The sequence below is a fragment of the Oncorhynchus nerka genome, linkage group LG21 (genome assembly GCF_034236695.1).
Source record: "Oncorhynchus nerka isolate Pitt River linkage group LG21, Oner_Uvic_2.0, whole genome shotgun sequence".
Classification (NCBI taxonomy): Eukaryota; Metazoa; Chordata; class Actinopteri; order Salmoniformes; family Salmonidae; genus Oncorhynchus; species Oncorhynchus nerka.
This window is the reverse complement of record NC_088416.1, coordinates 17,086,193-17,106,424: the sequence shown is the minus strand read 5'-3', so window position 1 is coordinate 17,106,424 and position 20,232 is coordinate 17,086,193. Positions and strand designations below refer to the sequence as shown.

Genomic DNA, 20,232 nt, shown 5'->3' with positions numbered 1-20,232 from the left:
CACTACTTTAACTACCCAACTTTTCAAGGGTGTCTTCAAAGTTGAAAGTATCTCTCTGTATCTTTCCTTCTTCCATTTCTTTATTTCCTTGTTCATTTTTTTTTTCTTTCTTTCTTACTATCTATATATACTCTCTTCCTGTCTTTAGTTTTATTTCTTCCTCCTTCCTGTCTTCCACTCTGTCTGTATTTCCTCACTCACTCACTCACTCACTCACTCACTCACTCACTCACTCACTCACTCACTCACTCACTCACTCACTCACTCACTCTCGCTCTCTCTCTCTCTCTCTCTCACTCTCTCTCACTCTCTCTCTCTCACACCTCGACAGACCGTGGCCCCTTTTGTCAGTCCCACGCCCAAAGCTATTTTCACCAAATTACATTTTCAGTCTGCCTCTTCCCTCCTTTAAAAATAGCACTGAGGAAACGTGAGCAAAAGTTCTGTCCACAAGAAAGGGGGTCTCGGAGCAACGATTCATCCCATTAATCCAGCAAATACCCCACTGCAGCCAGCCGAGGCGATAAAATGCAATGTCACAAAAGGTTAATGCACGCACGCGCACACACACACACACACACACACACACACACACACACACACACACACACACACACACACACACACACACACACACACACACATTGGATAAGACCGCTGGATCAGACGATTGCGTTTCCAAAGAGATACATAAATTGTTTTTGTCCACATGTGAATGTCTCACTCCTCTCCCACAGTAGCTGATAATGACAATTCCCACTGATTCCAACTCAACCGCAGTCACAAGCTACTGCTGCTGCGGGTGTGAAACAGCATCCAGAAGCATGCTGCGGCAGAGGGCCTCGCCGGCCACATACAGGATACACATCTACGCAGCTCTGTTTGCAGTTTAGTCTGAAACGTAGCTACATCAAAGGCTGATCCACCTCTACTGCTATGCAAGCCATGTCCCTCTGGCTTATACTCTGCAGAACAATGCCCTGCCAATACTATTGAGTGATATTCTTGGCAAGTGTCTTGTTTATTTTATTTTTAAAAATTCTGAAGCTAGGGGGTACATGCTTTACTCCCTGTGATGTTGAAATAGTAACTTTGTGTCTTCTGAGAGATCCGCTAATTCAGGAGTCCTTTTTTGGTTTGTTTAAACAATGCTGGTAGTTGATGTTGGAAAATCATCTCACTCAAAATGGTAAAAAAACGAAAGAACAAAATGTCAACCTTCCAAAGCTTTGCCACTAACACCTTAGCATGAGAAAAAGCACGAGAGCTTTTTTTGCTCGATGCAGACAGCGACCTTGTTTCCGGCAACTGAATTGAAGGCTTTGTGAGGCCAATTTACCTCATCTCACAACACAGTACAAAACCTGGGAGACAACCATCTGCCAACACTAAACACACACACGCACAGACACTTTGGTTTGTCGCAGCTTGAGCAAACTTTTTGGGATAACTCTCATGAAGGTTCTTTAAAGTACACTTTAAAGTACACTTTAAAACCATTCTAGTGTAGATATAACCATTGCCTGCCACAAAGTACATCTCAAGAACCACTTTTTACAATACACATAAAATCCTCACACACGCACACTTTTGATTAGTCTTTTTTAGGTGTTACAGATTTAGGTGTTACAGGGTTCAATACAGAATCATTTGACTAACCGTCCCCAAAAACAACTAACCTCTCCAGAAGCCTTCTAAGCAAAGTGTACCCTTTAACATCAGGTGTCAGCATCACATATCTCTTCTCCACTCATACATGTTATATTTAGAATGATGCAGACACTCAAAGAGCAACTTAGGGCGAACAGGGCTCTGTCAGAGAAAAGACACATGTTTAACAGTGTTGTGTAACTGTAGGCCAGATACAGGGTTGACATACTGTTTGTGTGTGTGTGTGTGTGTGTGTGTGTGTGTGTGTGTGTGTGTGTGTGTGTGTGTGTGTGTGTGTGTGTGTGTGTGTGTGTGTGTGTGTGTGTGTGCGAGAGAGAGAAAGAGTGTGCCAGGTTATGTGTGTGTATGTTTGTATATGTGAGAGAGTGTGTGTCTACACCATAAAATCAACGGTAGAGTACTTCATTAGAGAGGAACCAATCTAGAAACCAACAGATTATCAACTTCGAGCCACAAATATCCAATACTTTCTCTAACTATACGGCCCACCAGCCCAAATGCATCGAAAACCGTACAGTGTTACTTCTTCGCTCCGACTCTGTGCTCACCTGCTGAAGCACGACCTCTCGTCTCACTGGCTGGATGTGGTTTTCTGCTGAGTCAGTCACCATCCGGGCCAGGTTGGGCGTCACCAACCGAATCTACTCAGACCAAAGGGTTGAGTTGGAAGTTGGAACACAGCCTTTTATAAGGCATTAACTGTCTCAAAGCAGTTCCCCACAGGGAACAATAAAGTTAGAATTAGTCTTTGGGACCAGAGCAGCAGAGTAGAGCGGAGGGAGATACCAGCTGTAGGTCATCAGTGAAACATTCCTGACAACCGTAAAGCCTGTGGCATTAATCACTGTGGCAGTTTGTTTCACATGACGCTAGTAGGGGGTCGGGGTTTTATTGTCCGTGCCAGGCGAGACGACCATGTTTCTGCTGAGCGAAGAACATCTTCTTGCCTTTTTTAGGGTTAGGACCCCTGAGTGTTGCTGTCCCCCCTCATACCCCTCGTGCACACACACCACCACCACTATCAGATAGAACAGAAGTGGACATGACAGTTGAACAGGTATCTCATACTCGCGGCACGACCGCGGCAAAGGGCATTAAGTACCATCCCCCGCTCCCCTCCCTTGCCCCTTTCTCCATCTCCATAGCAACAGGATCTCAGCTTTTTTTGTAGGAATGAGGGGTAAGGGGGTGACAAGCAGTGACATATCCCTTTCAGTGACATTTGCGATCAAGGACGGATGTTGATGTATAATTTCCATTTTAACATACATACTGATCATCCCTGGCTTGGTACTTAGTTTCTAGGCCCCCGTTGACTTGCAACTAACAGGCGTTTTGGTTTTGCTGATCGAGGGCCAATAACTAAACCGATTTCCTCTTCTCTCATTTATTTTTTCTCCTTCCTTCTCTTCCAGAATGTTCTCATTAAACCTGGCCTTGTCTGCTACCGCTAAACGAGAGCGGTAAACATTTGCCAGGTCAAACTCTACACAAACGGGGCTAACAAGGCAGAGGTAATGCATAATTTATCTCGCCAACAGCCAGGGTTCCACGGAACAAACAATCTGACGGGGGAACATTTGTTTTAGTGCCGTTTTTCGAGAGTCGTCATTAATTGAACCATTCTGATTATTGTCTCAGCCTCTGCGTCCCAAGTGGCACCCTATTCCCTATATATTGCACTACTGTTGACCAGGGCTCATAAGGCTCTAGTCAAAAGTAGTGCAGAGAATAGGGTGCCATTGGGGATGTACACCTTCTCTCTCCTTTCCTTCTCACCCATGCAGCCACAGAGGTTATTAATATGGATATGATTGGATTCTATGCCCTACTTTTAAAATTACACATTGACATTGGGCAGGAATTTTCACCCGCTTTGATGATCTTCACAGACTTCTTTCTCCTCATCGCTTTTTCTATATTGTTTTAACGTTGTGCGCGTCAAAGGGGAAGCCTAATTTCACAAGGCTGCAGGCTTTTGGATTGTTTCTGGGATGTTGTCCGCACAATGAAAATGTGGGGTTTTGGCACTTGCAAAAACTAGGCTTTAAATAGACTGCGGCGCGCACGGTGCATTGCAATCAATGTGTGTATTTTTTTTTATTCATTCAAGGTCATTATCTGTGAGGGCCTGTCACAATCACCATATTCACCATGAAATTGATCATCGACCTTTGACAGAAAATTGCTTGAAAAACATGATAACTGTTCATAGGTCCTATCTGACGGACCAGGGCCTGTATGATAATAATAATAATAATAATAATAATTTGAGCATGCTTATACTGTATATAGTCTTGTTTCACTGTATGTACACGTGGGTAACCTGTACAGGTGTAAGTTATTCTGCATATCCAATTCCCCCTGAGACCTCCTCGGAGAGGGTCTGGGAGGGCTAACATAGGATCAGTTTTGCCTTTTAGATCATGGTAAGATTATATGGGTGGGGGGGGAGGTGATCCAAGATCTGAGATCCTGATTTTTTTTGTGTAAAGATTCCAGTTGCATGGATTGAAAAAATCCCAACACTGCTGTTTGAATACGACACTTTTCTATGAATTTAATTCAAACATCAGTGTAGCTACCACCATATTGCTTTTCCTCTCTTTGCTTTCAAAGTATTCAGAGTGAATACATCCCATTGCTCCTTTGAGAATTTCACCTTCAACCTTGAAGTTAAATAATGTCCCCACTGATCAGCATACCTTTTGAGTGTGAGGTTAATAAACTACTTAGTATTAGAGAGAACATGCTTCACATACACCCTAACACTACACACACAGAGACACATACACACGCACACACACTAGCCATATGCCTCAGTGGAATGTGCCTTTCACTTCTAATTATCGCAAAAGAAAAAACTATCGTCCGATTTTAATTTGGGTAACATCATTGGCTTGCAGGTCTGTCTGAAATGCAAATGTTCTATAATTATGCCAATGTTAAAAAGGGCCAAACTTGTCAACGGATGTGGTGGAATATTAATTCTCATATCCTGTTACTGCAGGAATATTTTCTTACATTTACATTTTTGTCATTTAGCAGACACAATAGTGAGTACATACATTCCTGCTGTGAGAAACTGGTCAAGTCATGTCATATGACATGCAGGTGTCGGCGTTTGAATTTAGTTTGCACCGCACCCACACTTTCCTGTCTCTCTTCACTATCTCTGTCATGTAAAACAAAAAAAACAAAAAAAAAAGAAATACATAAACACGTTTGGGAGTGATGATGATAGTGAAGGGAAGGGCTCGGCCAAACAATCTCACAGTGGGTTACATTACGGCATGTTGCCACTACTACCAAAGTCACACCTGGATGAGGAATCTCGAGAACCGGCTGGTTCATCATTCGGACAGGATTTAGCCGGGTGCCAATATACCCTCATATCGAATTATTTAATTAATTATTTATCTCTTTCTAAATTTACAATATGAATGCAGTACTTTCCCCAAAAAGGAAATCAAAGAAGATAATGCAAATGTATAAATAAATCAGCAGCAATAACAACATATGAACTGTAATCCCCTCATCTTCTCTGTTTGGTGTTCTTGCGTTGTAAAATGCTAAGTCGTATTGACAAAATGCCAACAGCTACTATATATAAATAAAGGCTCCTCAAAATGTAAATGAGTTGTAAATGTATCTCTGCTTCGAGCACATCCTGCTTCGAGCATGCCCCATTCAAAAAAAATGCAGAACTAAGAACAGATACTGTATGGGCTCACCCCAGACTTGACTGCATTTGACCAGCACAAAAACATCCTGTGGCGTTCTGCATTAGCATCGAATAGCCCCCGCGAAATGCAACTTTCCAGGGAAGTCAGGAACTAATATTCTCAGTCAGTTAGGAAAGCTAAGGCTAGCTTTTTCAAACAGAACTTTGCATCCAGTAGCACTAATTCCAAAAAGTTTTGGGACACTGTAGAGTCCATGGAGAATAAGAGCACCTCCTCCCAGCTGCCCACTGGCTAGGAAACACTGTCACCACCGATAAATTCACCATGATTGTGAATTTCAATAAGCATTTCTCTACGGCTGGCCATGCTTTCCACGTGGCTACCCCTAGGCTTTCGACTCTGTCAATCACCACATTCTTATCGGCAGACTCAATAGCCTTGGTTTCTCAAATGACTGTCTCGCCTGGTTCACCAACTACTTCTCAGATAGAGTTCAGTGTGTCAAATTGGAGGGCCTGTTTTCCGGACCTCTGGCAGTCTCTATGGGGGTGCCACGGGGTTCAATTCTCCGACTCTTTTCTCTGAATATATCAATGATGTTGCTCTTGCTGCACAGCACTCTCTGATCCACCTCTATGCAGACGACACCATTCTGTAGACATCTGGCCCTTCTTTGGACACTGTGTTAACAAACCTCCAAACGAGCTTCGATGCCATACAACACTCTTTCCGTGGCCTCCAACTATTTTTAAATGCTAGTAAAACTAAATGCCTGCTCTCCAACCGATTAATGCCCGCACCCGCCTGTCCGACTAGCATCACTACTCTGGACAGTTCTGACTTAGAATATGTGGACAATTACAAATACCTAGGTGTCTGGTTAGACTGTAAACTCTCCAATCCAAAATGAAATGCAGAATCGGCTTCCTATTTCGCAACAAAGCCTCCTTCACTTATGGTGCCAAACATAACCTCGTAAAACTGACTATCCCACCGATCCTTGACTTCGATGACATTTACAAAATAGCCTCCAACACTCTACTCCAGCAAACTGGATGCAGTCTATCACAGTGCCATCAGTTGTCACCAAAGCCCCATATATTACCCACCACTGGGACCTGTATGCTCTCGTTGGCTGGCCCTCACTACATATTCGTCGCCAAACCCACTGGCTACAGCTCATCTATAAGTATTTGCTAGGTAAAACCCCGCCTTATCTCAGCTCACTGGTCATGATAGCAACACCCACCCGTAGCACACACTCCAGCAGGTATATTTCACTGGTGATCCCCAAAGCCAACACTTCCTTTGGCCGCCTATCCTTCCAGTTCTCTGCTCCCAATGACTGAAACGAATTGCAAAAATCACTGAAGCTGGAGTCTTATATCTCCCTCTCTAACTTTAAGCATCAGCTGTCTGAGCAGCTTACCGATCACTGTACCTGTACACAGCCAATCTGTAAATAGCACACCCAACTACCTCATCCCCATATTGTTATGTATCCTCTTGCTCTTTTGCACCCCAGTCTCTACTTGCACATTCATCTTCTGCACATCTATCACTCCAGTGTTAATGCTAAATTGTAATTATTTCACCTCTATGGCCTATTTACCTACTCTTCTGCATTTGCACACACTGTACATAGATTTTTCTATTGTGTTATTGACTGTCCGTTTGTTTATGTGTAACTCTGTGTTGTTGTTTTGTGGCACTGCTTTGCTTTATTTTGGCCAGGTCGCAGTTGTAAATGAGAACTTGTTCTCAACTGGCCTACCTAGTTAAATAAAGGTGAAATAAAAAAATGTAATCCTCAGACAACCTGTTTCAATAAGTGTGCCGATATCTGCATAACATTTACCATGGTTAACAACACTAAAAACAATGTAAATGGGGCAGAAAAAACAACATTTTGTCTTCCACCTGATGTTAGCTTTGGAGAAGCATTAACAGGCTAGGGCACAGGCCTCATTTGCATATACTTCGAAAAAAAAAAAAAAAAACTGTCGGAATCAGCATTAATTCCAGCGACGGATTACATAAAACACTCGCAAAAGCCAAGGAATACTAAGGAACGCCTCTCCGCCAGTCTCTCTGATGTCAGAAAGGGTTGGGAGAGATAACAGCCCGCATTGCGATGTGCCAGCTAAGTAGGGCATGTCGGGAGCTACCGCCGCCAGCCTTCAGAACTCTCCTTTTCCAAGGGGGCGAAATGCTGCTTTCAAGCTCTCCCTCTGAAAACGATGTTGAGATCACAGAGTTGCGGAGATAAAGCACCTGCGTTTCAACTCCCCCACCTCCATCCCCTTCCCTCCTGCGCCCCACCCCCACTGGAGTCGCAACATTAAACTTTAATGAAGACAGACAGGGCAACAGAGGTAATATGGAGCTGCGCTGCCCGGTCCCAGGCTGGTTGCAGTGCAATGCTGAGCAGCCAAAGTTCAGCAGCGCAGCTCCATATTACCTCTGTTGCCCTGTCTGTCTTCATTAAAGTTTAATGTTGCGACTCCAGTGGGGGTGGGGTGCAGGAGGGAAGGGGATGGAGGTGGGGGAGCCTTGAAGTCATGCTGTTACCCAGTGTATATAGCCAAGTTATCATTATTCATTGAGTATTTATTAGTACTTTTATTAATGTGTTAATACTTTTCTGTTATTTCTATATTCATTGTTGTAAGCATTTCACTGTTAGTTACACTTGTTGTTTACAAAGCATGTGGCAAATAACATTTGATTTGATTTGCGTTGAGAGAGTTGCCAGACCAGCCGCTGTATGGTTATAAAGGGGGTTTCAAGGAAGAGGGTGGCCACAAGCCAGACAACATCCAACACCACGTACAGTGCCTTTGGAAAGTATTCCGAAGTATTCAGACCCCTTGACTTTGTCCACATTTTGTTACGTTACAGGATTTTCTAAAATGAATCAAATACATTTTTCCCTCATCAATCTACACACAATACCCCATAATTACAAAGCGAAAACAGTTTTTTAAAACATTTTTGCAACTGTATAAAAAACTAACAGAAATACCTTATTTACATAACTATTCAGACCCTTTGCTATGAGACTTGAAATTGAGCTCAGGTGCATCCTGTTTCCATTGATCATCCTTGACATGTTTCTACAACTTGATTGGAGTCCACCTGTGGTAAATTCAATTGATTAGACGTGATTTGGAAAGGCACACACTTGTCTATGCAAGGTCCCACAGTTGACAGTGCATGTCAGAGCAAAAACTAAGCCATGAGGCCGAAGGAATTGTCTGTAGAGCTCCAAGACAGGATTGTGTCGATGTACAGATCTGGGGAAGGGTATCAAAAAAATGTCTGCAGCCTTGAAGGTCACCAAGAACACAGTGGCCTCCATCATTCTTAAATGGAAGAAGTTTGGAACCACCAAGACTCTTCCTAGAGCTGGCCGTCCAGCCAAACTGAGCAATAGGGGGAGAAGGGCCTTGGTCAGGGAGGTGACCAAGAACCCGATGGTCACTCTGACCGAGCTCCAGAGTTCTTCTGTGGAGATGGAAGAACCTTCCAGACGGACAACCATCTCTGCAGCACTCCACCAATCAGGCCTTTATGGTAGAGTGGTCAGATGGAAGCAACTCCTCAGTAAAAGGCACATGACAGCCCACTTAGAGTTTCCCAAAAGGCAACTAAAGGACTCTCAGACCATAAGAAACAAGATTCTCTGGTCTGATGAAACCAAAATGTTACTCTTTGGCCTGAATGCCAAGCGTCACATCTGGAGGAAACCTGGCACCATCCCTGTGGTGAAGTATGGTTGTGGCTGCATCATGCTGTGGGGATGTTTTTCAGCGGCAGGGACTGGGAGACAAGTCAGGGTCAAGGGAAAGATGAACGGAGCAAATTACAGGGAGATCCTTGATGAAAACCTGCTCCAGAGCGCTCAGGACTTCAGATTGGGGTGAAGGTTCACCTTCCAACAGGACAACAACCCTAAGCACACAGCCAAGACAACGCAGAATGTCCATGAGTGGCCCAGCCAGAGCCCGGACTTGAACCCGATCAAACATCTCTGGAGAGACCTAAAAATAGTTATGCAGTGACGCTCCCCATCCAACCTGACACAGCTTGAGAAGATCTGCAGAGAAGTGTCACGCCCTGACCTTAGTATTTTTTGTTTTCTTTATTATTTTGGTTAGGTCAGGGTGTGACATGGGTGATATGTGTGTTTTTGTCTTATTCTAGGGTGTTTGTACTATCTAGAGTTTTTTGTAGATTTATGGGGTTGTTTTCATCTAGGTGTTTATGTTGGTCTATGGTTGCCTAGATTGGTTCTCAATTGTTTATCGTTGTTTATCGTTGTCTCTGATTGGGAACCATATTTAGGCAGCCATCTTCTTTGGGTATTTTGTGGGTTATTGTCTATGTTATGTTGCACGTTAGCACATTGTTTATATAGCGGTCACGTTAATCTTATTCGTTTTATTGTTTTTGTTTAAGTGTTCTTCATGGTCTTCATTAATACAGAAGAATGTATTCTAACCACGCTGCGCATTGGTCTACTCCATACAACGATCGTGACAGAATAACCCACCAACAATGGACCAAGCAGCGTGGTAATGGACAGCAGCAGCAATCAAAGGACTTCTTGACTTGGGAGGAGATTCTGGATGGCAAAGGACCCTGGGCACAGCCAGGGGAATATCGCCGTCCCAAAGCAGAGCTGGAGGCAGCGGAAGCAGAGAGGCACCGGTATGAGCCCGAGTGGCAGCCCCAAAAATGTCTTGGGGGAGGGCACACGGGGAGTGTGGCGAAGTCAGGTAGGAGACCTGTGCCAGCTCCCCGTGTTTACCGTGGAGAGAGAGGGCGTTGCACCGGGCAGGCACTGTGTTATGCGGTGTGGTACATTCCAGCTCCTCGTATTGGCCGGGCTAGAGTGGGCATCGAGCCAGGTGCCATGAAGCAGGCTCTACGCATCTGGTCTCCAGTGCATCTCCTCGGGCCGGCATACATGGCACCAGCCTTACGCATGGTGTCCCCGGTTCGCCTGCACAGCCCAGTGCGGGCTATTCCACCTCGCCGCACTGGCCTGGCTACGAGGAGCATTCAACCAGGTAAGGTTGGGCAGGCTCAGTGCTCCAGATCTCCAGTGCGCCTTCTCGGTCTGGTCTATCCGGTGCCATCTCCACGCACCAGCCCTCCGGTGGCAGCCCCCCGCACCGGGCTTCCTGTGCGTCGCCAGAGCCCAGTTCTCCCTGTTGCTCCTCCCCGCACTCGCCCCGAGGTGCGTGTCCTCGGCCCAGTACCACCAGTACCGGCACCAAGCACCAGGTCTACAGTGCGCCTTGTCTGTCCTGAGCCGCCAGAGTCTCCCGTCTGTCCTGAGCCGCCAGAGTCTCCCGTCTGTCATGAGCCGCCAGAGTCTCCCGTCTGTCCTGAGCCGCTAGAGTCTCCCGTCTGTCCTGAGCTGCTAGAGTCTCCCGTCTGTCCTGAGCTGCTAGAGTCTCCCGTCTGTCCTGAGCTGCTAGAGTCTCCCGTCTGTCCTGAGCTGCTAGAGTCTCCCGTCTGTCCTGAGCTGCTAGAGTCTCCCGTCTGTCCTGAGCTGCTAGAGTCTCCCGTCTGTCATGAGCCGCCAGAGTCTCCCGTCTGTCCTGAGCCGCTAGAGTCTCCCGTCTGTCCTGAGCTGCTAGAGTCTCCCGTCTGTCCTGAGCTGCTAGAGTCTCCCGTCTGTCCTGAGCCGCCAGAGTCTCCCGTCTGTCCTGAGCCGCTAGAGTCTCCCGTCTGTCCTGAGCTGCTAGAGTCTCCCGTCTGTCCTGAGCTGCTAGAGTCTCCCGTCTGTCCTGAGCTGCTAGAGTCTCCCGTCTGTCCTGAGCTGCTAGAGTCTCCCGTCTGTCCTGAGCTGCTAGAGTCTCCCGTCTGTCCTGAGCCGCTAGAGCCGCCAGTCTGTCCTGAGCTGTCAGTCAGCCAGGAGCTGCCAGAGCCGTCAGCCAGCCAGGACCTGCCAGAGCCGTCAGCCAGCCAGGAGCTACCCTTCAGTCCTGAGCTACCTCTCAGTCCTGAGCTACCCCTCAGTCCTGAGCTACCCCTCAGTCCTGAGGGGCCCTTTAGTAGGGTTGCCAGTCCTAGGTTGGCGACAAGGGTCGCCGTTCCTAGGAGGCCACAAAAGCGGACTAAGACTATGGTGGAGTGGGGTCCAAGCTTGTAGCTTCATACCCCCAAAGACTCGAGGCTGTAATCCCTGCCAAAGGTGCTTCAACAAAGTACCGAATAAAGGGTCTAAATACTTATGTAAATGTCATATTTCATTTTTTTATTTTTTTATACATTTGCAAAAATGTAGTCATTATTGGGTATTGTGTGTAGATTGATGAGGATTTAAACAAAATGTTTTAATCCATTTTAAAATAAGACATAACAAAATGTGGAAAAAGTCAAGGGGTCTGAATACTTTCCAAATGTACTGTATATCATAGCAGCCCTTACTAATGTTACCATTGAATTGCTGTAGAACCATTTTTGGTGTACCAGTATTACCTCAATAGATTTTCCATGTTTCTTTGTTAGGACTGGCACCATTGAAAATGGCCAATGGCCACAAAAACCACTGTATGTATATAATGAACACAAGTCAGGAAACAACATTTCCTATAAGTGAAATGCACTGCAATTTTACATCTAGGCATTGCTTTGTAGGTGTGTAGGCTAGGAAACATTGAATAATAGTTCAAAGAAAAGAAGCTCTCTCTCATTGCTCTTGCAGAGTATCACTTATTTATTGAATGCCAACATTTCAAGCTTCACAACCATCAACAGAGATCTTAACCAGTATTTCATAGAACATCATCATGTCAGTCTTGGAAGGGTGACCTGACTCTGACCCACCCTATTCCCCGTGTCTCACAGCAGTGGTTTGATCAAGCTCTAGCTTAATGGAACTTGGGGCATACTCTGGCTATGACGCTGCAACTACTGCTGTACTGTGTTCATGGGAGGGAGAGAGGGATAGAGAGAGGGATAAGAAAGGGAGGGAGTGAAAAGGAGAGGAAGGGAAATGAGAGGAAGGGAGAGGCCTAAGACAGACGGGGAGGCCTCTGCAAAAGAGAGGGCGAGTTGGACAGAGAGAAACACAGCCTTATCCTAATAATGAGGAGAGTCGGTCAACAAAGCCACCCGCAAAAATCCTATCCCTCTCTCCCTCTACTACAGTCATCTGTTAATGTTTGCCTTTTCAATTGTTTGCACAGTGATTTCCAATGGGAATACGCTTCACAGCACAAGCCTCTGAGTCCTTGTTACACTCTTCAATTGGACAGTAGTACTGTTTTCGTGTTTTAGGTACAATAGCTTTAGGCAATCTCAATTTTACAGACATCTTCACCAACTAGGTTTCAAATTTTTTATTTTTGTGGCATTACACCTGTAGCCTGGTCCCAGATCTCTTTGTGCTGTCATGCCATAGCACTAGAAGCGCGGCCATTGCACTAGAAGCACGGCCATAGCACTAGAAGCGTGGCCATAGCACTAGAAGCACGGCCATAGCACTAGAAACACGGCCATAGCACTAGAAACATGGCCATAGCACTAGAAGCGTGGCCATAGCACTAGAAGCACGGCCATAGCACTAGAAACACGGCCGTAGCACTAGAAATACGGCCGTAGCACTAGAAACACGGCCGTAGCACTAGAAACACGGCCTTAGCACTAGAAACACGGCCTTAGCACTAGAAACACGGCCTTAGCACTAGAAGCACGGCCATAGCACTAGAAGCATGGCCATAGCACTAGAAGCACGGCCATAGCACTAGAAGCACAAAATGTTGACTACATATTAATTTAAAATGTAAATATCTCTTATTAAAGTCATCCCCTCCCCACATTACTCGACTTTCCCTAAATAAGTCTATTTAACACAGGTATGTTCTTAGAATTTCGATATCGCTAACAGAATTTGTGTTATTAGCAATTTTAAGAGGACAAGAGGTCATTTTTTTCCCCGGAGCATCAAATCCTCTTACAGAGTCACACGAAAGTAAGATGTTTTGATTTCTATATATCATCAGAAAGAGCAGATTCCAGTTTCCAAAACACTAACCTTTGAAAATAAGTCTCAAAATGTAAGAGATTAGCTCTATTTCAAAATATCCCTTTTCCAAGAATAACCACTGTTCCATGCACTACACATATGAGCATGTGGTAGCAGATAGCCTACAGTAAACTAATAAAAATGCTATTGTGTTCTTTGAAATATATATATATATTTTATTCTAATGTTACCCAATACCTTCATAAACACAACCAAATAGCATATATGAAATGTATCTATTACACTGTTTGAATGTTGCAGTCAAAATGAATGCTCATTGGCTGAGAGTGGGGTCCCTCGAGGCACTGCTTTTCTAGTGATAGGAGTTGGCTACAGAGCACAAACAGTTCTGGGATTAGACTGTTATACCTCTTTTTCCCTACTGATTTGGGAGCAATATAAAATTATATCAAATAGAAAATATTGACAGTGTCCACAGAAAGGCATTCACAGCGGGCATAGCTGCCTCACTGCTTGACATTTATGGGGCCAGCTAAGCTCCTGGAGGAAAAGGAAGAGAGGATAGATCGAGAGACTGAAAGAGAATGGGGACAGGTGGAGAATTTTGTTTCAGTCCTCGACTGAGTTGAATTTATAAGCTCCTAAGTGACTCCTGATAACATCAGCACAGTGGGAATCTGTTTAAGAGCCTGTCAGCAGGGTAGAAGAAGAAGAAGAAGAAGAAGAAGAAGAAGAAGAAGAAGAAGAAGAAGAAGAAGAAGATAGAACTGACGATAATTAAACTTACGTCTCGGATTCACTTCAAACACCACCCTGGGAGCATTAAGCCTTTCCACTACAGCTCAATGAATGTAGGAGAGACAGAGAGAGAAAGACAGACAGACAGAGAGAGAGACAGAGAGAGACAGACAGACAGACAGACAGACAGACAGACAGACAGACAGACAGACAGACAGACAGACAGACAGACAGACAGACAGACAGACAGACAGACAGACAGACAGACAGACAGACAGACAGACAGAGAGGTAAAGAGAGAGAGAGAGAGAGCCACAACCACTTTAAAATAAACCATCTTGCCATCTTCAGCATCTGTCGTAGGTAGTAGTATTTCTTCAGAGGTCAACAGATGCTTGCTTTGTAACTACCTCGTGGGGGAATGTGGAAAACAAGCTGAGAGAACAGGACAACACACAGATGCGTTATTCAGCCTTGACAGTGTTGATTGCTGGTTTGTCAAACATGTAACCCTTGGAGTTTCCTTTATCTCATCTCAAATGTAGTTTTTGTGTGTTTCTAACGATTGCCTGTCCTTGATACTCATCTTTATGACAGGATAAAAGCATACGATTTGAGATTTTATATTGACCAAAGACAACACTGGATCACTTTCAATGCAAATCGGCATACTTTATACAGGTACAGGCCAAGACAAAGACTGGTTGGTATACTTCAGTCTGTCAGAAGGAGGCAGAGACAGAGGGTTCAGCCCCTCTTTTTAGAAATGGGCAATTCTACGGTAACAGAATGACACTGAGACTCTGACTTTTCCACTTTAAAAGTATGCCAAACAGAAACCATTGATTGCAAAGTGAAACAAACCATACAACTTTAGGACTTTCCACAGAAAATGTGATAAAAACAGAGTGCAGAGTAACATAATGTCGTTAACATTTTCCTCCGTTTATTATGTGGCCACGTTTTCCACCCCAAAATTTTAAATAATGTATCTAATCCGAATTAATATCCAAAGATGTCTGCAGAAAGAATGGGGTGTCAGCTATGATAATGCACCTCGAGCTTGAAAAAAACTATTTTGGTTATTGACTTTCAGTAAGTGAAATGGATTAACACCCGGTAACAAAATGATGGTAGCAGAGTGACATCGTATGTCCCTCCCTGATCTGTACTATACAGAGATGCATGGTGATGTATCCTGAATAGGTACAAAAAGGTAGAACAATGATATATGCTTCTTTGCAGGTTTGGGTATTATTCTAACTATTACTATAATGAGCTCAGCCCCCAAATAATACCAAATTTGGTTGGTCCGAACCGGACCAAAACAGTGCCAATCATAGACGTCTATGTTTCACAAGTTTGGACATCACGGTACAGCACAGTAAAGTACAGTACAGTAGAGTTCAGTACAGTACAGTACAGTATAGTACAGTACAATGCAGTAAATTATACTGTACTTTACTCTAGTGTGCTCTACTGTACTGTAATAAACCCTTCTCTACTGTACAATACAATATGGTACTTGATTGTACTGACCAATACTATACTGCACATTTTTTAAATGGAGCCAATTTGTTTTCTGCACTTTTATTTCCATGACTGATCAAAACTGGTTTTCTCATGGCTCTCGCTTGTCTCTCTGCAGCAGATATATGGTGAGCAATATGTTTGGAACATCGAATCGCAATAAAATCACAGGATGGAATTGCAATACATATATAATTGTGAAAATCGCAATACACATTGTATTGGCACCTAAGTATCATGATAATATCATATTGTGAGGTCCCTGGTAATTCTCAGCCCTATAGGTATCAATAAGAGCTGGAAGGGTGACATTAACTGGAGAGAGTGTAAGTTGTCCAGACTGTTTTCACACTCCTGGTTTAACCATGAGACAGAAGGAGAAAGAAAACAGTTATGAGCTGAACATAACAGTGGAAGGAAGGACAGTAGCAGGTAACCCAAAGGTGATTTGTGACTACTATGAATTTCCATTGTAGCCAATTCAGTTGCAGTCATTCTGTTACTGATTTGGTGACAGAATAACTTGCTTTAATCACTTAATAAATCATAAACCAAATTGTTATTCGTAAAACCACTATAACTAATTAGTAGGTCTACCTTTACTTGTTACTTCTGTGAACATTCATTATCCTCCCTCACTAGGAAGAGAAATTAGATTTTTTTTTAAAGATATGTGGTGTTTTGGTAACAGAATGACAAGACTAGACTATATTTCTTAAACTTACTGGAGGCAAACCATTATGGCAAAACTAAATATAAATGATATTAGGTGGCAGGGGTCTTTACTTCAACATCATTGTCTTTTTATATATTTCTAATAGATTTTAAAACTGTTTCTGCTAGATGTTTTCTAAGACCCCTTTTCCATCTGTTTAACCAGAAATCAAAGCCTTTGCTTATTCCTAATGTAGAGACATTTATATATGCCTTCATTTCTCAAAAGTATCGACTCTTAGCTTTCATTTGACACCCAATTTGATGTGCTCCTATGAACTTCTCATGTTAGTGCTCATGGGTCTTTTACATGGAAATGCCCAAATCTAGTTTACGAAGTAGACCAGACAGTGGTAACCTAGCCTGGTCTTAGATGCGTTTACGCGATCTAGAATAAAATAGAATAACATTTAGCAGAAATATAAATACAAGGAAGGCAGTCAAACTAATTTACAGTAAAATAATTACACGTGTACAGGGGAAAATATTTGTTTCTAGTGTTCGATTTAATGTCCATAGTTAGTATGGATATTGGAATATAGTCCCAGTCAAAGTTCACCTAGAGCTGTGCCACCCAGGTCCACACTGAAGCTAATTTCTTAGCCAAACGGCCACAGTCCTATCTCCGAAAGCAGGTTCCATGCAGCCCAAAGATGAGGCTTTCGTCACACTGGTATGAGCAAACATTTGTAACATACTAATATTTTGTGGAAATGATTAATTCTGAGTCACAAAATGCAAAAATTGCTTTGTTTTTTTGCCCACAAATGCCAAACGTTGTTTTTTTGCCCACAAATGCCAAACGGTTATTTATACACTGAAACCCAATGAGGGACTGTGTCTTCCTCCCAAATGGGACCCTAATTCCCTATATAGTCCACTACTTTTGACCAGGGTCTATATGGCTCTGGTCAAAAGTAATACACTATAAAGGGAATATTTTGCCATTTGGGACTCATACAATGACTCAGAGATTCATCCCGGCATCTGAACCAAGCTTTGCCGCGCACCCAGATGTTTATCAGCCAGGGCCCTTGGCTTTATGAGATAGTGCCTAGAATCGCGCCAGTAGTGGCATTACTACCATCCAAGAGACCACAATGTAATTCCCTCTTTGCATATGCCAATGGGATACGATTAAGAATGCAAACTGCACTTCAAACTATCTCTCCCTATCAATCACACCAACGAGCCTCATTGCTAGGCACGTAATAAACATGTTAATGTTCTGTTGGGCCACGATAAAGCCTACCGTCGCCCACCAGGGTTCTTTCGATGTGCTTGTCTGGCTCCATTCCAAATGGCACCCTATTCCTTATATAATGCACTACTTTTGACCAGGGCCTTGATATGCAGCCTCTGTCACTGCCCAAACTGAGGAGATATACTGAGGAGATATACTGAGGAGATATTGTTCCAAAGCTAAGTAGGAGATTGATATACCAATAAAAGTGTAGCGAATTAAAAGAGGAAGGGAGACAAACATATTACCATGCTACTGTTGAACACAGGTGAGGTGTGTGATGTGTAAAAGCAAGCCAAAGAGGAAGAGTGTTCCCTCTTGATTGGACTTTTTCTTAAATGACCAAATGACCATCAGGGCAAAGTACACAAAAATCTATTTTATTTTATTAACCCTTATTTTACGAGGTAGGTTGACTAAGATTACATTATCATATTACAGCAACAGCTTGGGGAAGGGATAACCAATATCCAAGATTGAGAATATTTGGGCCAGGTTTATAGACACAGATTAGGTCTAGTCTTGGACTAAAAAGCCATTTCAATTGAAAATCTCCATTTAGAATGCTTTTTACTCCAGGACTAGGCCACACATATTTAAAATTAATGTTTAATTTATTTAGACTGTGGGTCTTTAAGAAATGCCAGGACGGACACAAAGGTACTGGTCCACAGTTTGCACAAGAGTGTGTGTTTTCGGTAGATTGGACGAGTGACAGCACTGTCTGTGACTTCACAGGGAGCAGAGAAGGTCTAATACGTCCAGATAAGCAGTGCTCAACCAGTACTCACTCTGTATTCAAATGGTTACATTTCTCTTACAGCTCTCTCTGGAGATGGACCTGATGCAGCATGTGTGATTTGGAATCCTGAGCAAACCCTCCTGTATTTCTCATAAAGGATCCTAGACCACAAATCTACATATAGAATACCATGGGGTTTGAAGTCTATTTCAGCATGTGGATAAACATGTGTTCATACTTATGTAGATAACCATGTAAATACTTATTTATGAGGATATGTTGTGACTGTGAATGTGGGTACATCAGAGCATCTCTGTCATCCTCTTTGGTGAAACAATGTTAGCCTTGGGTGAGAAATTGGATATGGTTCTTCACAGTGACATTCATCCAAATAATACATATCTTAAGCCCCAGTTCATAGCGTTTGTCTAAATGTGGTTAAGCAAAGACACCCACGGATACATTGCTTCCGGGGACAGTCTCTAAATTGATGATGAACGCTGATAACCTGCGTATTATTTGTCTCATTATTATTGAGACAAAATAGATTTCAAGCCGCCAGACTGTCGGGGACACTAATGTAAAATCAAATTACGGGGTAACGAAGTTAAATAGCGTGCTTCGTTCGGGTTGAGAACTCCCAAGTCTTGTGTTTTCATAGACATGAGCTACTGTACACAACTCCACACACGTTCTATAGTCTATGCTTTCATCTTTCATTTGTATTTTGTATGCTTTCTGAAGAACATTTCTTGACTCTAGCATAATATATTTGACACAAACCTAAATTGTCATTATTGGAAATCAGTCCATAAATAATCAAGAAGCCTTTTAAGATTCTCAGAACTGCGGCTGGATCATTGGCCCATCTGACAATCCTAGTCCAAAAAGTTTATTGAAGACTGTCACTTGCCCAATAAATGTATGAGAGATAGGAAACAACACTGACTTTTTTATTTTAATATGGTTACTCTCTTTTTCCAAGCCAAGCATCTAAGGAACGTAAGACAATGAGCAATGCTATGTCTACACCCACCTTTCTTCCAGACCCATATTTTGTTGTTGACCACCGGGCCCGGTTTCCCCCGGGGGTCCCCGTAGCATCCTCTTCGTCTCCTAGCAGCCCCGCGGAAGCTGTATCCGAATCCTCCCCCTCCTCCACATCCATCGTCTTGAGACGCTTAGGTGCTCTCTCGTATTCCCCTTCCTCGTATTCCTCAATGAGAGACATTATTGATGAATACAATTATTTGTTGGTTTTAGATTAATTCACCACCTGAGAAACTAATCACAAAAAAGCAGTCCAGAAAGTTGCATGCATGTGGCTCTACGATAAAATGTCGACCAAGCGAACTAGAATTCTGACAGCTGTGCGCAATTGACGGCAATGTCACCCCCCAATACGCCCCCTTGTGCGTGCGTCTTCACTCTTTTGTTCACATTGCAGATTTCTTTCCATTGGACAACCTTTGCTTCTCTTCTGAATACAGTCGTTGATTGGCTATGGGGGTTATGCGTAAAAAGCGAAGATACGATAGAAGCTTCTGTATCGCGAGCCACAGTCTGTACTCTACGTGCATACCATCAAAGAGTGGGTCACTAGGCCCAATTAAAAGGTAAACAATGAAGCAAATGTATCCCATGACACTTGACATTTTAGTAATTTAGTAGATGCTCTTACTTACAGCAGCAATTATAGTTAAGTGACCGACCTCCACAGTCAGCTCGGGGACTTTGAACCAGCAAACTTTCAGTTACTTGCCCAATGCTCTTCTTAACAGCTACACTACCTGCCGCCCTACTTTCACATGCAAATAGCACTTAATTTCTATAAGCAATCTATAGGCTATTAATCAATTACTATTCTGTTATTACTATGTAATAGTAAGGTACTATTAGACTT

General features: G+C 43.4%; 1 protein-coding gene across 1 annotated transcript in view; it reads right to left on the bottom strand.

Annotated features, from left to right (window-relative positions):
• The window catches only part of LOC115103980 (heterogeneous nuclear ribonucleoprotein L-like), a 52,661-nt gene extending 32,955 nt beyond the window's left edge, over positions 1-19,706 (bottom strand). Inside the window, exon 1 of the mRNA XM_029625081.2 lies at positions 19,366-19,706. Within this exon, the coding sequence (XP_029480941.1) occupies positions 19,366-19,560 (195 nt within the window). The 5' untranslated portion in view covers positions 19,561-19,706. The remainder of the gene's footprint in view (positions 1-19,365) is intronic.
• Between the last annotated feature and the right edge of the window lie 526 nt (positions 19,707-20,232).